Source organism: Aspergillus ibericus (assembly GCF_003184845.1).
Source record: "Aspergillus ibericus CBS 121593 unplaced genomic scaffold BO80scaffold_80, whole genome shotgun sequence".
Classification (NCBI taxonomy): domain Eukaryota; kingdom Fungi; phylum Ascomycota; class Eurotiomycetes; order Eurotiales; family Aspergillaceae; genus Aspergillus; species Aspergillus ibericus.
In genome coordinates this window covers 43,022-61,121 of record NW_020292178.1, presented here as the reverse complement: position 1 = coordinate 61,121, position 18,100 = coordinate 43,022, and the positions used below count along the sequence as shown (strand labels likewise).

Sequence of the window (18,100 nt, the reverse complement as noted above, 5' to 3'; positions counted from 1 at the left end):
GTCTCCCAGATCATTGACTGCTATGGCTGGGAAAGCGGGGCTGAGGTCTAGACCCGAGATTCAGCTCTCTAGACCTCAGCCTAGCTGGGACTGCTCGTCTTCTGCGCTGGAGCATTCACGATATCCGTGATGTTTAATCCTCTTGGCCAATTAAGTTCCTTGTGCCGTCTCTGCTACTCCTCACCTCGGCAATAATGAAGGGTACGTGCAAGCCTGAAGTTGGATGAAACCTATCCAGATATGTTAAGACTTGTTTGAGCAGTCCTAAGTACCAAGTCAAACCCGGGAAGTCAATTCAGCAATCCACCAAGTCAGTGACGCCGGAGGAAGACGTGATACATCCTTTCATCATACAATGTATGACTTTTGGTCCTCCAGGAAATATGGGATGGGCAAATTATGGACCCAACAGCCCCTTACGTTTCCAGCCATTCAAGGATTCATGCCATACCGAAGGGAAGCAAAATCTCAGGAACCGGGCCAGGGACCTGGCCAGGGACCTTTCTAGATGATTCCCTCATTCAACTACACTGGAATATCATCATCGTATTATGGGCTGAACTTCACCCTTGATGATGCAACCTTGGTGAGCGGCCCGTATAGTATCAAAACGGCAGGGATGGGCTCCCGTCCATGGAATCGCGTGCCGCTGTTTGGGTCGGGTCAATCAGTGATGTAAGACGGCACGATCACGGACTATACGGTTCCCACAACGCACTCACTGTGTTACTGCATATTGATGAGGCCACACCGGTCGATACGAGAACAAGCCACCGAGTAAGAGTACCTCAGAGAAACATGACTTCTTTGTATATTCACAATCTTCCCAACCCCAGAAGGATCGGGGATGAATGATGGAGGGCGAAGACGGGCGATGATTAGATCGCGGGCCATTGGCCCCGCTGCAGGTGGGCCTTGGCAGTGGGTTTTTCCACCCCTGACCCCGCAAAATTCACTTCTACGCCAATCACTGTCCGGCCTCAAGGCTTGGCCGACGACATTGAGTTGACTGGGCTGAGGTCATGGCTGTCAGGATCGGCAATGGCCTCGCTGCATGCTCGACACTCGACTCTCTACCGGGTTAGCAACAAGATTCTCCATATCCCCAAAGAATGGCTACGGGAACAAAAATAGACAGCTCCAAATGTGGCTCATGCGGAGCCACATCACCACGATCCCCGGCTAGCAACGATCGACATCGATGGAAACTGTCCCTGGCGCTCTAGATGCCTGCCGCGAAATCATCGCTGCTTTAGGTCTAAGTACATGAGCACATCTGAACGTCATCCCATGTGCCGCTCAGTGAATTGCCAACGAGTGTACTGCACCAGGGCACGTCGTGAGGGAATGCTCGCAGTGTCACCAATGCCAGTCTCGAGTCTACGTAGGGCTACGTCATGGCCATACCTTTTCTTTCAAGAGACCTTATATAAACCCAGCCAGTCGTCGATGAACCTGAGCAACTCATCAAACACAACAACTGTCTTATCATCACCAGTCTCACAAAGACCATCGATCTATCCAAACTTATCTTTTCATATCTACACCAACACTACTGCCCATCATGTCCGGAATCATGCACAAGGTCAAGGATGCCATGACTGGCCACCACAGCCAGTCCAGCAACACCTCGTCCTCCAACGCCGGTCCCCACTCCTCTAACATGGCCAACAAGGTTGACCCCCGCGTCGACAGCGATCGTGGTAAGCTTATCCATCAGTCCTGTTCTTCCACGAACACATACTAATGTCTTCAAAGACAACCGCGCCCGCCACGAAGCTATGGGTGGTGCTCACGGCCCCCACGACTCCAGCATGGCCAACAAGATGGACCCCCGTGTCGACAGTGACCGCGACAACCGCGCCCACCCCTCCGGCGGCATGGGCGGTGCTGGCACTGGTGGCGCCTACACCTCCGGCGGAGCCTACGGCGGCAGCGGCAACGCCGGTCCTCACGGCTCCAGCACGGCTAACAAGATGGATCCCCGTGTTGACAGCGACCGCGACAACCATGCCCGTCACGAAGCCCTCGGAGGAGCCCAGGGCCCTCACAGCTCCAGCATGGCGAACAAGGCCGACCCCCGCGTTGACAGCGACCGAGGTACATATCCATCCATAGACCACTAATAGCATAGCTAACTCGACGTCTAGACAACCGCGCTGCAGGCGGCTACGCCAGTTCCGGTGTCGGTCCCGGCTACGGAGGAGCAGGCTACAGCGGCGCTGGCACCGGCGCTGGCTACAGTGGAGGCGCAGGCGACTACACCACCAGCGGCGGCTACGGAGGCAGCAGCAACGCCGGTCCCCATGGCTCCAACATGGCCAACAAGATGGATCCCCGGATCGACTCGGACATGGACAACCGTGCCCGTCACCAGGGACTCGCCAGCAGCAGCTACAACGCCCCCGGCCAGAGCACCGCCGGCCCCCACGGCTCCGACATGGCCAACAAGCTCGACCCCCGCGTCGACTCCGACCTCGACAACCGGGGCACTCTGGGGACCCAGCGTGGGTTTTGAGGGCCTCGTTGAACTCCGCGAAGAAGTTTACTAGAGAAGAAACACTATTTCGGGGAAAGATAATGATTGATTGAGTGGGGGTTTCACGCTGTTACGACATGCCCTCCTAAGGGATACGAAAGATGTTGAATCGAGATTTGATACCAGCGTTTCTTTGCTTGTGTACTTTACCAGATTGATGGATAATCTACATGCCATTATACTCATATTTCTGTTTACCAACATAATATTCAGTAGATTTAAGTAGGTATGATATCGCGACTCTGCAGAAAAAGTCCTACCGAATACTCTTTGCCATGGCTACTATCACCGCCTCCGCCTTTCCTTTATAGAGCCTTCCATTAGAGGACCTAACAGGTTAAGAACGAGAGTGGAAAAAATATCAGTAATCATTGAACAAGATCACCTAGTCGTCATCCAATCCGTACTTTCATGCGTAATTAAGTATTTACTTCACATTCCATTGTATTTTGTCTTGAATAGTTACTTATTATTCAGATGTCAATCAACACAACGATCAAGTTTTGATTACGCTGTGTAAACCGGTACCGTCTCGTACTCTCCCAAACATAAAGGAGACAATAAGATACCTTGCATTCTTGAATAACTTAGAAATTTTTGTGGGTGCATAAACGAGGCCAGCCACTAGGAACCTTCAGGACCAAGAAAGTGAAAGTCATTTCACCTTTGGGTTCATACTTCGGTAATATGATAGATAGTATACTGTACATCGCGTACACTCGAGCAGCAGAACTTCGGGAACGTGTCGTTCCAGGTAATTAATAGTAAGTATATCAAGCCTAGCCTTCCCAGGGATTTATACAACCTCCATATTATAGTAATGATCTCGTCGTTCACTGCCGTGATCTTCGAGGCTATGGTCTCCCATTAGTAGAATATTGGTGTAAGTGCGAGTTTCATCGGTTGTTGGGAGTCGGGAAGGTTGGGATAGCTACTGGTTTCTTTTTACATGGTGAATAGAGTAGGAGTCGACGGAAGGAATGTTGGTAATATAGAGGATGTCTGTATGGAAGGAAAGTAAACCGGAAAGAAAGATAGAAAGCAGTGTCTATGCTCTGGTCATGTGATGTTTAAACTTGATAGGTATCCTCGCCTAGATTGAGTTTCCTGGGGTATAGATAGCATTCGGAAATGGTAGGATGAATAATGGTGGCTTGTATTCGAGAAGTCGATCTAAAATGTGGAGGTTAGGAATAAGAGAGAGACGGGAAACTGTGAGAACACCAAGAGGGGATGGACCGGTGTGGATCATAGATAGTCGTAGGTGGAACGAGGTGCTGAAGTAGGACCATCAAGGTGACCAACGGTAGTCATCTTTAGTTGTAGTACACAGGATGGTTGGGTGGCACAGCATGTGGGGATATAATTAACCCGGAGGGTTGGACAGCTGCGGCATATGCATCGTCACGGGATTGGGTCGTCTGTGTAACCTTCAGGGATGATTTATAAGGATGATCGTTCAACGGAAATGATATGTATAGCTGGTATGTACATCTCACCCATGAGCGCCAACATAGAAGCGTGTCGACCGAGAAAAAGCAGCAGGCCCCAGGCCATCAGACACACCGCATCCACCATCGCAAACGCCAAACCGGGTCGCTTCCAGACCCTCGTGTATTCTAGCTGGTCGTTCGAAGTCATGGCAGTCCGCTGCAGAATGGCGAAGAGCCAGTGCCGAACGGATAAAGTGAGAAAGGATGCTGCAAATGGGTATAAGGTATGTGCAGGGGGAGGGAGAAAACCACAACGCAATGCTCGATGCTAACAATATGACATAAGAAAACGGCTCGCGAATGCTGGAAACGAAAGCAAACGGCAATAATAGGAAATGCATATATAAAGATGGTCCAGAGGACTGTATGCAAGGGACTGTCCAGCTCTAGGTTGGAGTGGATTGTGCAGATGCAACGAATCGTATTGTTGAAGCAGCTTATCCAAAAGCTGAGATCATAGCTTCGCTCAAGGCATTGCGGCCCGGCCGTCGAGGGCCAGAGGGCCCGAATCGTTCAAGGGTGTCAGAGGATTATCCTCGGACGATTCCGACCGAACAGGAGTATCCGCGCGCAGGAGTGACTGCCGGGTTGGGAGAGCATTAGGGGACTGGGTTAACGACTGCCAACCAGGTATGTCATTGCCGGCACTGGGAGGAACGGCATCATTATTCGAAGTGGGAGGGGGTGGACGCCGCGCAGCCTCCGACGCATCCATATCATGAAGACGCATGCTCTCGATATTGGCGGCCAGACCCGCTTCAACCGGCAGGCTGCCCTGGCGAGGTTCGTCGCCAGTGGGAACGGGTTCGGCCTCTAGCTGGGGGGAAGTTGTTCCCGACCGCGATGCCTCGGAAGAATCCCGCTTGTCCTCCGGAGTGGCTTTGTTGACTTCCTCCTCGTCAAAATCATTCGTATCATCGACTTCGGCGCTTAAATCGGTGTAGGCGCGGCAGTTGGGACATTGGAACATGGGATAGTCGGGCGTGTGAATGAGGCGACTGACACATTTATAATGCCAGACGTGGGCGCAGGCCGCCATGAACAAACACTGATAAGGCCGCTTCACAACATTAGCATCGTGTGTGCAGGTGCAGCCGGAGAAGGGGAACAAACCAGAACTGAGCCCAGACAGATGGAGCATTCCCGACAACCCGAGTAATCCGCCGTATCTCCCTTGCCCAGATTCTTTATGAGACTCTCGGTGTTTTTACTGTCATTCATTAGCCAGCATTCCGCAAACCACCTCGACATAAGGATTCATACTTGAACTCGTTCGGCTGCTGCTGCCAGGACCGGTTGCACTCGATCCGTATGCGGACGCAGCGAAAGATCATCTCCTCCCCTCCCCTGAAGTCGATACCAAGCTGCACAATATCGCCATCCTTCACAGTGTACAGCCGAGACGGCATGTTCGGCTGGCTCAATCGCATGTGGTTCAGAAACGTGCCCGACGAGCTCCCGACATCCTTGATATGCCACTGGCCGTTCAAGTATAAGAACTCGCAATGTTTCCGACTCACGACCTTCGACTTGAACCCGACCGGGGCATCAGAGGGATCGGTTGGATTGGCGACCGGTAGCCCATCCCGTTCGGAGTATCGTCCCACGCGGATGATGCAGCTGTCGGATGGGAGCGTTCGCGAGACGGGAATAAAGGGCAGGGACGGTCGGGAGCTCTGGTGGGTGTCTTGATGCGGGAAAAAGCGGATGGTCGCCTTCTGCTTCGGTCGCGGGGACGACGTCGACGGGTTCTCCGACATCACCGGGTCAGAGGAGTCGAGCGCTCCGGCATGGAGGTGGGCTGATGCGGAGGGACTGGTCCCTTCCAGGTCAGGCCTCGCATTCAGGGCTTGGGATGATCCTCGGGGCCGCGCCATCGTTCCTTGCGTCTCACTGCCACCAGTCTCGTTGGAGGGGGATGAACTGGGGGTTTCAGACTGGCGGGAAGGACGCAGATCGATCTCGAGACCGCGATAGCTGGGGAATAAGACCGAACTATAGCGGGCGAGGGTGGATGGTGGCTCACTTTCGGGGCATGGGCCCGAGGTGCGAGACCCCACAGGCGACAGTTGCTGGGAGGAATCCGGGCCGGTGGAGGCGGGAGAAAACCACGAGACTCGACTGCTCAGGGTATGCCGGCGCGACAACCGAGTGCCGCTGGAGGAAGAGGAGGACGAGGGTTGGGAAGAAGAGAAATGCTGCTGGGTGTAGGCACGCAGTTGGCTCAGGCGACGGAGGGGTCCTGAGCGAGCGTCGGATGGGAGGTTGGAGGAGGCGGAGGCGGAAACGGACGCAGACATGAGTTTGGATTGGCGGTTGGCGCTTGCTCTTCAACGTACGTTAGTGATTCCCTCGTTGTTTTTACCCGGCGACTCCCCAGGCGCTTTTTATCGCTCGCTCGGTCGCGTTAGCTGATCGAGGTTCTCGATGCTTGTTCTTATCGCAAAGGGCCTAGTAATTAGAAAAAAGATACGAACTCGGTCGCTGTCACTGTCACTGCCTGAGATCGTCGCGACAGCCTTAAATTGGGGGGGTTTTTTTTTTTTCTTCTCGTTCCTCAGATTCTTTCCGATCGGTCGGGGAGTGGATGATGTTTAGAGTTGCCGGTCGATTCGGCGCATCGCAATGGTTCGAGTTGGTGGAGCCGGAGGCAAATTGGGTCCTTTTGGTTCTCAGAGACGGCCAAGTCTGGGAATCACGGCAGGCGATCAGGGTCAGGGAAAGAAAAAGTGATCCAGGATGCCAAGGGGAGGGAGAGAAAAGGGAGAAAACCACCAACAAGAGAGGAGAAATGAGAAGGGCTGTTGGGAGCGTCGCTCTCCCTGTGCTGGAATGCCGGAAAAGGATGGCCACCATGCGAGTCAGATGGTAAGATCCTTTCCCAGTGGGGCGTGTGGAATGTGCACTACGTACGACGAGGCCAAAGAGGGCGACTAGATTGATACAATAGTTCCTGGGACCGTCGCATCGCACCATGTCGACTGCATCCCGAACTCCATCCACGGCGGAGCGGCGAATTACGCTGCTGGGCCCCCTTCGAATTATTAGTTGGGAGAGCCTGCCTGCCTGCGCCCCGAAACACCCCCAACCATGGATGCTCGCGGGCGAAGATTCCACTGGGCTTCCATTGTCGTCACCCACTTTCGGTGATTTAAACGCAAGGTACTACCGAGTACTCCATACGATGTATAAATTAGGATCCTCTTACTTCAGCCTTCTTCAACCCCCCCGGGCTGAGGTAATCCATACGAAACATGGAACACCGTTTCTGCAGGCTTATCCTGGAGCCGCTGTCTGACGGTGGCAATCCTTCCTCGGCCTCCCCAAGAATGCCGGTTCTGCATGGAGACCAGGATGCCCAGTAGATAGTCCTACGGAGGAGATGCTCGTACGACCCCGTCCGGCCGGGCGCACGAGGGGCGGATCGATCCTAAGCATCCAGAATGATAGATATCAAGCATGCTATGGACCAGGATCTCCTGGGCTCCTCCGCACTGGCTGCCTGTTTAGCTTTGCGGGGCAGAAGGGCTGCACGCCGGAACTGCTGACTGTCAGCCTCTAAGACCTCCGAATGGCTCTCTGAATGGCCACGGTCTGTTTCTGGTGGCCAGTGATTGGCATCGGATCATGGGCCCGGGCCCCCATGTGATGCAGCCATCCTCGCCGGTGCAAAGGGGGTCGTCTCACGTGGGCTCCGTGGCAACGCTCCCTATGGCTCGTAGAGACGAGGGCTGCGTTCAGTAGGTAATGTTCGGTTTCAACGCACTCGCAGGAGGATGGATGCAGGGGCAAAATGCAATGCATCCAGCTCGTCTCATACCAGAGGCGACGGGGCCGGTTGTTCCCGTGAACAGACTTCAGATGAATGGCATTCAATTGCCTTTGGGTCTTGACTCTGAGCTCGGTACCTTGATCGAGCCATTGGCATGCCGCTAGGGAAGGATTGACTGGGTTGACAGGTGATTGATTGACCCAAAATAGTCTCCCCACGCTCCGCCAGGATGATCATGCCTCCGCTGTCCGGTGATCATGTCGCGTCACTATCCAGTCCACAGTCCACAGTCCATCGTCCCTTGGAAATTCACCCTAGGTAAATTGGGCAACGTCTTCTAGAACGGAGTTTATACTACGGCAACCCCTCCTATCCTTGTCCTGCGAGCCTTTCATTCATGCAGGCAGCTTTCTTGCTTCTTCTCATCCTGCAGTAGACGGAAGCTTAAGGGTGGTGAGTGACCCGCAGGGGGGCACTGGGGTGCCAGCCGTGCTCTATCAAAGCCTGGACAAAGTTCAGCGTCTATCAACTCGCATCACCCGTGGCAACTGGCAACTGGCAACTGGCAACTGGCAAATGGCATCTGGTAGTTGGCAACCGATGGTCCTTGTGTTTGCTTAAATCTACGGTGTAGACAGTAGTGGTCTTTAGCTTCCGAGGTGGAACCGGGGGAGGGTTGTCCCCATGATGTTGATGTTGATGTTGATGATGATGACGATGGGGTTGGCCGATCGGGAGAGATTGCGATCGTGTCTTGGGATGCGCGAAATGACACCCCTTCTGCACGAGGGGAGCATTAACCACCGAACTAGTTTCATGATCCTGGTCGGCACCAGCGGAATGTGGCTGGGAGAGGGAGGTGAGGCCGCAAGAGAGCTTCCCAATAACGGACACTACTAGCGGTGCCAGTGGGGCCGAGGGAGAAAGCATGACGACGGAGAGAGCACGATTAGCTGGGACAAGATAAACAACCGGGATGGGGACGGGGACAGAGACCCCATTGATAACAACGGCGGTGACGGAGCATCCACCATTAGGTTCGATGGCATGTATGTAGTATCAAGCCTCACAGGTGGGATCTCCACGAGGAGCCCAACGATGAATAATGCCATCACCTAAGCGCATGAAGCCATTCAATCGCAGATTTGCAGCGCAGCATGATGGTGGAGCTTTGGTTCATGGGGGTCACCACTTAAGTTTACTAAGGGCTACTAAGTAAGCTCCCTGCCTTTGGGCGCGTTATCATTTGCCCGCCCGGCTCGCTCCAAGGCGTGCTGCTGCTGGCTCACCACCTCGTCCAGCATCACCTCCTGCGATGAACCATCATCGAGTCGACCTCCTCCCGCCGTCCGCAATCTCCCTCCCACCCCTGTCCGCCCGCCCTCCTCCATTGACCATCACTTCTTCCCTCTCTCCGACCGGGCTCGTTGTCGGTTATTAGACTGGACTCAGATAAACGAGCCAAGCTGCTAGGAAATCGGGACGCGAAGGAAGCTAGCTACTGTCGTCTTCCATCACCACCTCCCTCCCTCCCCTAGTCCAAGTCTTCCTCCTCCTCCTCCTTCTCTACTATCCCATCTCTTGCTGTCACGCGCCCGGCCTTGTGTTCCCGCCGCTCCCTTTGCAGAGCCTCCCCCCTCGTCCCCTTCTTTGTGCCAGCGCCATTCGGTCCTTCCTCCTCTGCCCTTCATTTCCCGACCGCCCAGCCACGCCTTTCCGCCTTCGCTGCAGCCTTTGTTGAATGGAATAAGGGAAGCGACAAGCTTGCTGAACAATTCAAGCTAATCACCCTCTCCACTCCTCTTCTTCCTTCATCCGGCGTTTCTCCGCCACCCTTTGCCTTCCTAGTCAACCCTGGCGGGGCCGTCTTCTGGTCCTGCGGGCCTCCCATTCTGAAGGCATGAGCGGAATTACAAGTGCGTGTCTGTCCTGTCTGTCGACAGTCGACCGTTGGTGCCATATCTCAGCCTGTATCGGCCCGATCGGTGGCCGCTCGAGGGATGGAATTTATGAGACCACACTGGCAGACAACGAGCGCGAAGCAGTCTCCGATCTCTTAGGGTACCTTGAAAACGTACGTTCCATTCTCTCGCACGCTCTAGGGCTTCTCCATCTGCCATTGCATTCCCCCTCGTTCCGTGCTCACTTGTATGTCATCCTAGAGGACCGAGACCGACTTCTTCGCCGGTGAACCCCTTCGGGCCTTAAGCACGCTGGTGTATTCAGACAATGTCGATCTTCAACGGAGCGCCAGTCTGACGTTCGCTGAGATCACAGAGAGAGGTGCGTCTGAAGCAGGCCCAACCTAATGTCGCCGGGACTAACAGCGGGGGTGATTACAGATGTGCGCGAGGTTGACCGGGACACACTGGAGCCGATCCTCTTCTTATTGCAGAGTTCGGATATCGAAGTTCAACGTGCTGCCAGTGCAGCTCTAGGCAACCTAGCTGTAAATGGTCGGTCTTACTTCCGTGCCCCCACCATTTCGATTGCTGACCGGTCGCAGCGGACAATAAAGTGCTGATCGTTGCTTTGGGGGGACTGGCTCCTCTGATACGGCAGATGATGTCACCGAATGTCGAGGTCCAATGCAACGCGGTCGGTTGCATCACGAATTTGGCTACACATGAGGACAACAAGGCCAAGATCGCTCGATCAGGTGCTTTGGGTCCATTGATTCGTCTTGCCAGGTCCAAGGACATGCGAGTACAGCGTAATGCGACAGGCGCGCTGCTGAATATGACACATTCGGGTAGGTCTTGTAGTATCCGAATCCATGGTGCTGTTTGTCCTAACAATGGGATGCTTAGATGATAACCGACAACAACTTGTCAACGCCGGCGCGATCCCTGTCCTTGTCCAGTTACTCTCCTCTCCCGATGTTGATGTACAATACTATTGCACAACTGCCCTCAGCAACATCGCTGTCGACTCGTCAAATCGCAAAAGACTGGCTCAAACAGAGTCGCGGTTGGTGCAGTCGCTAGTGCACCTGATGGACTCATCCACGCCGAAGGTCCAGTGCCAAGCGGCGTTGGCACTACGAAACCTTGCCTCCGACGAGAAATACCAGCTCGAAATTGTTCGAGCCAAGGGACTCCCACCACTACTGCGACTCCTGCAGTCATCTTACCTTCCGCTCATCCTTTCCGCCGTCGCGTGTATCCGCAACATCTCTATCCACCCTTTGAACGAGTCTCCTATTATCGATGCGGGCTTCCTCAAGCCCCTGGTTGACCTTCTGGGCTCGACCGACAATGAGGAAATTCAGTGCCACGCCATTTCCACCTTACGAAATCTAGCTGCAAGCTCCGATCGGAACAAGGAACTGGTCCTTCAAGCCGGTGCCGTTCAGAAGTGCAAGGACTTGGTCCTTCGTGTTCCCCTCAGCGTCCAGTCTGAGATGACTGCTGCGATAGCTGTGCTGGCTCTCAGCGATGAGCTCAAACCACACCTCCTGAATCTTGGTGTCTTTGACGTCCTGATTCCTCTGACAGAGTCGGAGAGTATTGAAGTTCAAGGAAACAGCGCCGCGGCGCTGGGTAATCTCTCATCTAAAGGTATGAACCTACACTTGCAGAGTGAATGCATATATACTGACTGATTGCGCAGTGGGAGACTACTCCATCTTTGTTCGTGACTGGGCGGATCCAAACGGAGGAATTCACGGCTACCTGAACCGATTCCTGGCCAGCGGCGATCCTACGTTCCAGCACATTGCCATCTGGACGCTGCTCCAGCTCTTGGAATCTGAAGATCAAAGACTGATCGGATACATCGCGAAGTCGGACGATGTTGTACAGATGGTGAAGTCGATCTCCGACAAGAGCATCGAATCGGACGAGGAGGACGCTGAAGACGGGGAGGGCGAGGTCATTGCGCTGGCTCGGCGATGCCTCGAGTTTCTTGGGAACGGTCACAAGCAGACCCTGGTAGAAGGTTAATGTATTCCCCTTAACGACGTGCGATTGGCTTCGGACCAACTCCTTTTTCGCTTCCCTATCTATCTTCTACCGACCTATTTTCACCTTCTCTTCTGTTCTTTCCCCTTCTCTTTCTTATCTATAAGTTGAGCCGCCTTGTGTTCCAGTGTTTCGACCCATTGACGTGTATCAGTCAGAGGTGTTCAGCGGGCATTTGATTTGGTGTGTCTTTGCTTCGTGTCAGCGAGCATTCGGTGTGATGGTTGTCCGTGGTCGTCTATAGGATGACGCTGTGCGGACTTCATTGTGTCTGCGCATAATACTGTATTCACGGTTAGAGGATTTCGAGTCTATACTTGCAATACATTGATACCTATGATTAGCCATCGTCGGGTGCTATCCTCGGTACACTGTCCTCGGTACTCCGTGCTCCTCGTAGGATGTACTCCGTCGATGCATGTCATTGGCCCGTGCCCGCTGCCCGGATCAACCGTTGATCCCGGCCGAGCCACCGCCCCTCCCGCCAAAGAAAAGCTTTGCCGGTTGCTCGCGTCCACCACCCAAGCTTGCCTCGTGAGAAGCTCCTCTGTCCCCTCCCTTTCTCATCCCTCTGAACTTTCGGGTCGTAATCCGCCGTGTGGGAATGAGCACTGCCCTCCCAGCTGTGGCCATCCCGGGCCAGCGCCTGGGCTCAATTGCCGCTTATGTCGCAGGCCCTGGTACCCACGTCCAAAATGCCAACATTTATGCCTCCATCGCAGGCCCGGTGGTCGTGGATCCGGCGCAACCCAGCTCCAAAACAAAGTCGGTTTTGAGTGTCTCCCGATCCATCCCCACAAAAGCCGCATCCAGCACAACTGCTCCAGTGAAATCCGCAAGCGCAGGGAAACAGAAACTGAGATACAACACCCTTCCGGCGGTGGACTCGGTCGTCCTGGCGCGGGTGACACGCGTCCAAAAGCGACAGGCCACGGTCTCGATTCTTGTCGTGCTTGACGAATCCGCCAACTCTCAGCCCCTCAACCCCTCGCAAACAGCGTCGGACAATGACAACATCGAGGCGATCCTCTCGTCCGCTGCCAACCCTGAGAACCATAGCAGCTCGGACGAACTTCGCTTCCAAGCGCTTATCCGGAAGGAGGATGTGCGCGCGGTTGAGAAAGACCGTGTCGTGATGGACGAGATGTTCCGGGTGGGAGACATCGTGCGTGGAACGGTCATCTCGCTTGGCGATCAAAGCTTCTACTACATTACGACTGCACGGAATGATCTGGGCGTTGTCATGGCCCGCAGCGACGCTGGTAATATGATGTTCCCTGTGAGCTGGAAGGAGATGAGAGATCCGGTGACGGGGGTTGCGGAACTGAGGAAGGTTGCGCGCCCGTTCTGATCGATGGATGGTCGTCCTCGAAAATCACCCGATTACCATCGTGTTGTTCTATGCAGCGCCAGTTTGCCGCTAAGACGGCTCCATCCTTACAGTCGGCACTCGGGATCCCGGAATGCCTTGAGTGGCTGATACTACTACCCCGGACTCTGATCCTCCCAGCACCGCTTCTCACGCGGCCCGCTCGGGTCTGGCAGAGTCTTACTCGGGATCTCGGATGACACGCTTGCTGCTGAGAGTCCGTCGCGGAAGCGCGGACCCGTCGGACCGACAAGCGAACAAATCACGACTTAATGACTGTACATATCTTTAGTAGCAGTCGATGTGCTCCCACATCATTGGCTACAACCATACCATACCTGCAGAACCAGCAGCATATCCTGTGCATCTGCGGCTCCTCTCTTACAGGGTTTCCTGACAGGATCCAAATAAACTTTATTCACTCACTCTTCCCTTCCCTCTTTCCTTCCCTATCACCAGATATACAACGATATCTTCGTTATCCCTCCTAAGTATCCATGGCTTTGGTCCTTTCCATACTAAGCTGTGTTTGTCATCGGAGGAAGATGAACGTTTACGGCGCGGAGGTCTACTCACCTTCGCGACCCTTGTTAGAGCTCCCCTGTTTTTTTGTCTCGTGGATAAGGGGAGTATTTTTTACTCGGGCATATACATATACGCATAGACTCGTAGTAATTGAACACAATATCTATGGATACGGCTTAAGATCGGGTTCTGGGATATAGTAACTGTCAATGCTAGAATTAGTTGATTTCATCGGAGTGAATGATTCTAGATTATATACTGGTCGTAATTCACAATGAATTGGAATAGGCAAATCATATTCCTTTAATATACTTATATCAAAAGACAGTCTGAGTTTTATACTATCATTGTCATCATAGAAAGAAGTAATGATTTAATGGTCCGGAAGGATACGTGAATGTGTCACATCATGTGGTTGAGGTTAATCGTTGTACTCCGTACGAATTCACGAGATTGAAATGGTCAGTTGTTTGATTCTGTGCTTTTATGGTCTAATCACCAAGATCAGATCAGGTCCGTCGGATCCAAATCAACTGTGCAAAATACAATACGCAAGTACTCTACATGTGAAACATCATGAACATGATAAACGTAAAAATAAACATCTATATCCGGTTCATATAAACAACCCCCACCCACTCACTTCCTTCCCTCCTTTTTATTTTCATTCCCTTTCCACCATGAGAACCATGCAAAAACCAACCCCACCCGATAAATACACGAGGTAATCTACTTCTTCAACGTCTTCTGCTTCTCGGCATCAATCAACTTCCGACCCTGCACCACCAACCCCTTCCTCCTCCGTACAGCATCCATATACCTCTTCGCGACATTCTCGCGATCCGCCAACTCGCCCAGATCCTCCAACTCCTCTTCCGTGGCCGGCACCCAGAACGGATCCTCGTCTAGGGCTTCGAAGCCCGCGAAGATAAGTTGTGGTTGTGCGGCACCGGACGTCCGTTTGCGTATTTCTTCGGCGAAGCCGAATGATTCGGCGACGGGGAGGAGAGCCAGGATGGTGAAGAAGGGGGTGCCTTCTTTCATGATTTCGGAGAGGATGCGGCCGCGACGCCGGGTTATGACGCCGTAGACACGGCCCAGGACTTCGGCTGTTGAGGTGGGGAGGGTGGGTTAGTTTTTGGTTGGTGGGAAGGTGGAGGGGAAAGGGGAGGGGAGGGGGGGTAGGACGTACTTGAGGCTTGGATTTCACAACTGTACATGGCGAGCATGATTCGAGGACTCCAGTCTAGGAAGCCTTGCGAGATGCTGTCGCGGACGAGTCGGATGGCTTCGCCGGTCAGACGGCCGAGGTCCAGGTCTTCGTCGCTGGCGTTGACGGACAGGTCTTCCAGGAAGACCGCCACGCCTTGCATCGGTTCCTGGCAGAGCGGGCCTTGGCCGGTGGCCAGTTGGAAAGCATGCGCGATCTTGTCGCAGAAGTCTCGGACGAAGAGGGCTTCGCGGCTGCTGGTGTCTGCGTTGATGGTGGGTTGTTGCTTGGGATCTTCGAGGAGGCTGTTGGGATTAGCAGCTGAGACATTGTTAGGGCTGTTGGGTAGTAATAGCTTACAATTTCTCGCAGGTGTTGACCTCTGTGGCATCGACAAGGATGTTAGGACCAATGCGTCTCGGTCCAAAGGCAGTGATTCGGTCAACGACGTCCTTCCAGAGTCCCTTGTCATCGGTGACTTCTTCGTCGAAGATCTTGCTAAGTTCTTGCTTGAAGTCTTTTAGGGAGAGAGATGTCGATTCGAGGGCCTCGTCTGTGGCGTCGCTGGCTTCGCTCTCGGTGGTGCCATTGGTGGTCTCTTCGCTGGACTGGGCTTCCGCGGCTGTTCTCTTCTCAGTTTGGAGACGCTTGATGGTTCCCACGTGCTTCGAGAAGAACTCCGTTACAGCTGAGGGAAGCGGGACCACGCGGAGGCGCATGGTCAGTTGCTTCGACGGGGAAACGGCCAGGATGCCTCCTCTGCCTAGCTCAGAGTTCTTTGGGGGTGCCATCTCCGGGGCGCTGATGATGGTTTCCCGGTATGGTACAATGGTCTGACCGGTTTGGATTTCGCATCTGGCAAAGCGCTCACGGAGGTCCTTGATGCAACGTTCGAGATGCAGTTCACCAGCGGTCAGAATGACATGCTCGCCGCTGGGAAGGACCTCGTATTGCGCGCAAGGGTCACTTTGTTCAAGGAGGCGGAGGCCAGTGACCATCTTGCTCAGGTCTGCTGGATTCGTCGGCTCCAGGGCAACTCTAACAATCGGTGGTGTGTTGAGTGAGACACCACCCAAGTTGATGCTGCCTTCGAGCTGCGAGGACAGGGTTCCTGTCTTGAGAACGTGGCCTGCGAGACCGCCAATACCAAAGACGACACCGGCAGGCACCGACTGGAGAGGTTCAAGACTCCTGCCCATGAGCAGGTACAGGTCGGTGACAGTCACCTTCCGAGGCTCAGGGCTGGCATGAGGGTTCTCTGGCGAGAACTTGGGCGCGAGAACGTATACAGAATCCCCCACTGAGAGCGTTCCGGAGTAAAGACGTGCGAATCCGACGAGATGTTCGGGATCTTCCTTCTCTTCGTCATCAGCCGTCTGGTTATCGGATAGGGATGTCCGTTCGAACGCCGATGTTATGCGAGAAAAGTCATCAGCCTGGTCACCGTTGGCTTCCGCCTGCATCTTCGCAATCTCCTCTCGCTTCTTGCGAGCAATCTCCCGAGCTTCATCGGCCGACATGGCGGCACCAGCTCGCTTTTTGCTCGACACCAGTTCGCTCTCCGGAATGGCCATCATCTTGCTGACGTAGGCGATGACGGGCTCATCCTTCTCTGTTTTGAAGTTGATCATCGCATCTTTCACTTTTTGGTCCACAAACTGAGAACCGGGGGATTCTTCGATCATTGCTGGCAGTCGAGTTGCTTGAGCAGCGGGCGGGCTAGGAAGATATTCAATAACAGACACCAGGACGGCAGTAGACAAAGGCAGCCACTGCGAGAACAGAGTCGTCATGATGTTCTTCGGATCGCGCGAGCGTAGGATATACGCGGGGATGTTGATGTTCAGGGACTTGGTGATTTTTTCTAACAAAGCCGGGTCGCTGTCGCATGTTAGCAAGAGAACAGAGCGAATTCACAATCCGTCATACCCTTTTCCTGTTCCTGCACCAGTTGTAGCCTCGTATGCCGCCCAGATGCTGTCCAGCACAAGCTGAACGAACATGGGCTTCAAAGCACGGCCTTTCAGGTGCTTCTGACCTAGGACTCGTTTTGTCTTCGGATCAAGATAGTAATCTCCCCAGAGAACCTTCTCGAGGATAGCGCGCTTGATTCCAAGTTTCCTTTCGTAAATTACCGCAAACTGACGGATAGTAAACGCCCAGCCATCGACAGCACTGCAGAAGATAACGTTGTTCTTCTCGGGTGCGAAGTAAAGATCCTCATCATCCCGTTCCTCAAATTCTGCCGTAGGCTCGTCGTTGGAGCGATCCTTGTCGCGAGCAGCAGATGCATTAGCACGCTCTTCCATGCGCTCTCGCCACTGAAGGTCTTCCTCCATCCGTTCACCCTGGTAGAAACTACCGATGACAGCATTGACTTGCTCCAGCAGCTTGCTCATATGGGAGTAGGCCTCGCTAGGGCTCATCTTCAGCTCAGTAACTAGTCTATCAATCTTGTTGATAACCAGGATAGGCTTCAGTTGCTCCACCCAGGTTTGACGCAGCACCGTGACCGTCTGACTGCAGACACCCTCTACGGCATCAACAAGCACCACAGCGCCATCGCAAAGGCGCGAAGCGGTCGACACCTCACTGCTGAAATCGATATGCCCAGGCGAGTCGATCAGGTTGATCAGGTACTCTTTAGGGACCGGCGCAGCGTCAGGAGCAGGACGACGCATCATAGAAAAGAAGAGAGAGATGGCAGAGGACTCCATCGTAATTCCTCGTAGCTGCTCATCTGGACGGGAGTCCAGGTAGCGGATCTTACCCGCCAGCTTTGGTGAGATGATGCCATTGGTGGCGATCAAACTATCCGTCAAGGATGTTTTACCGTGATCCTAGAGGTTTGTGAGCAAGCGAATCGAGAGAAGGCACTAGTGTTCTCCATTAGACCTAGAGAATATACATACAACGTGGGCGAGAATGCAGATCTGGGATTGTAGTTAGCGTTGGCCATCAAAGCGAAGCGGATGGCGGGCATTCGCCATGGAAGTGGGATGGAGGGGTAACTTGCATTCCGTATGTCATCGGGCCTCCGTTGCAGACGGACAAGATCATCCACGTTGACGACAGGCATTTTGAGAGATGTCTGGTGCTGCCACACAGCTCCCAGGGTCCACGAAAAGCCAGGCCTGAAAGTTGCTCTTTTGTTGGTTCCCCGTGCCGCGTGCTGCGGAATAATACGAAGAAAAACTCGTCGTCGGGAAATGTCAAGCTCGAAGGAACCT

The 18,100-nt window shown here is 53.7% G+C and overlaps 7 protein-coding genes across 7 annotated transcripts; 3 read left to right on the top strand and 4 right to left on the bottom strand.

Moving 5' to 3' along the window:
* Positions 1-1,210: 1,210 nt before the first annotated feature.
* Positions 1,211-2,533, top strand: BO80DRAFT_275866 (uncharacterized protein). The gene is made up of 3 exons (XM_025714879.1): positions 1,211-1,703; positions 1,759-2,100; positions 2,151-2,533. The coding sequence occupies exons 1-3, from the start codon at positions 1,565-1,567 to the stop codon at positions 2,516-2,518; spliced, it is 849 nt and encodes a 282-aa protein (XP_025569582.1). The 5' UTR covers positions 1,211-1,564; the 3' UTR covers positions 2,519-2,533.
* A 1,868-nt stretch (positions 2,534-4,401) lies between these two features.
* On the bottom strand, positions 4,402-6,610 carry BO80DRAFT_275769 (FHA domain protein). Its single transcript, XM_025714876.1, has 3 exons — positions 5,296-6,610; positions 5,146-5,242; positions 4,402-5,092 (listed from the first exon to the last, which is right to left on the bottom strand). Exons 1-3 carry the CDS (start codon positions 6,330-6,332, stop codon positions 4,499-4,501), a joined length of 1,728 nt encoding a protein of 575 aa, XP_025569581.1. The 5' UTR covers positions 6,333-6,610; the 3' UTR covers positions 4,402-4,498.
* On the bottom strand, positions 6,443-7,299 carry BO80DRAFT_275775 (uncharacterized protein). The gene has a single exon (XM_025714877.1). It carries the CDS (start codon positions 7,006-7,008, stop codon positions 6,553-6,555), a length of 456 nt encoding a protein of 151 aa, XP_025569580.1. The 5' UTR covers positions 7,009-7,299; the 3' UTR covers positions 6,443-6,552.
* A 783-nt stretch (positions 7,300-8,082) lies between these two features.
* Positions 8,083-8,846, bottom strand: BO80DRAFT_275752 (uncharacterized protein). The gene has a single exon (XM_025714875.1). It carries the CDS (start codon positions 8,732-8,734, stop codon positions 8,330-8,332), a length of 405 nt encoding a protein of 134 aa, XP_025569579.1. The 5' UTR covers positions 8,735-8,846; the 3' UTR covers positions 8,083-8,329.
* An 858-nt stretch (positions 8,847-9,704) lies between these two features.
* Positions 9,705-11,748, top strand: vac8 (protein anchor VAC8; the record flags this gene model as incomplete). The annotated part of the gene is made up of 6 exons (XM_025721811.1): positions 9,705-9,878; positions 9,967-10,087; positions 10,147-10,260; positions 10,311-10,556; positions 10,615-11,364; positions 11,417-11,748. The coding sequence occupies 6 exons, from the start codon at positions 9,705-9,707 to the stop codon at positions 11,746-11,748; spliced, it is 1,737 nt and encodes a 578-aa protein (XP_025569578.1).
* Positions 11,749-12,128: 380 nt separating this feature from the next.
* Positions 12,129-13,375, top strand: BO80DRAFT_275736 (exosome non-catalytic core subunit CSL4). The gene has a single exon (XM_025714874.1). The coding sequence runs from the start codon at positions 12,371-12,373 to the stop codon at positions 13,115-13,117; it is 747 nt and encodes a 248-aa protein (XP_025569577.1). The 5' UTR covers positions 12,129-12,370; the 3' UTR covers positions 13,118-13,375.
* Positions 13,376-14,389: 1,014 nt separating this feature from the next.
* Positions 14,390-17,949, bottom strand: BO80DRAFT_450386 (GTPase RIA1; the record flags this gene model as incomplete). Its single annotated transcript, XM_025721810.1, has 6 exons — positions 14,390-14,769; positions 14,853-15,175; positions 15,231-16,751; positions 16,800-17,710; positions 17,783-17,803; positions 17,923-17,949. The coding sequence occupies 6 exons, from the start codon at positions 17,947-17,949 to the stop codon at positions 14,390-14,392; spliced, it is 3,183 nt and encodes a 1,060-aa protein (XP_025569576.1).
* Positions 17,950-18,100: the final 151 nt, after the last annotated feature.

What these genes read in the sequence shown, in the direction of transcription:
- BO80DRAFT_275866 (XM_025714879.1), top strand. Translation starts at nt 1,565, where the DNA reads ATGTCCGGAATCATGCACAAGGTCAAGGATGCCATGACTGGCCACCAC. An exon ending in CCGCGTCGACAGCGATCGTG is followed by an intron (nt 1,704 to 1,758) that starts GTAAGCTTATCC and finishes ATGTCTTCAAAG; the next exon opens with ACAACCGCGCCCGCCACGAA. An exon ending in CCGCGTTGACAGCGACCGAG is followed by an intron (nt 2,101 to 2,150) that starts GTACATATCCAT and finishes CTCGACGTCTAG; the next exon opens with ACAACCGCGCTGCAGGCGGC.
- BO80DRAFT_275769 (XM_025714876.1), bottom strand. Translation starts at nt 6,332, where the DNA reads ATGTCTGCGTCCGTTTCCGCCTCCGCCTCCTCCAACCTCCCATCCGAC. An exon ending in CAGCAGCCGAACGAGTTCAA is followed by an intron (nt 5,243 to 5,295) that starts GTATGAATCCTT and finishes AATGAATGACAG; the next exon opens with TAAAAACACCGAGAGTCTCA. An exon ending in TCTGTCTGGGCTCAGTTCTG is followed by an intron (nt 5,093 to 5,145) that starts GTTTGTTCCCCT and finishes AATGTTGTGAAG; the next exon opens with CGGCCTTATCAGTGTTTGTT.
- BO80DRAFT_275775 (XM_025714877.1), bottom strand. Translation starts at nt 7,008, where the DNA reads ATGGTGCGATGCGACGGTCCCAGGAACTATTGTATCAATCTAGTCGCC.
- BO80DRAFT_275752 (XM_025714875.1), bottom strand. Translation starts at nt 8,734, where the DNA reads ATGCTTTCTCCCTCGGCCCCACTGGCACCGCTAGTAGTGTCCGTTATT.
- BO80DRAFT_275736 (XM_025714874.1), top strand. Translation starts at nt 12,371, where the DNA reads ATGAGCACTGCCCTCCCAGCTGTGGCCATCCCGGGCCAGCGCCTGGGC.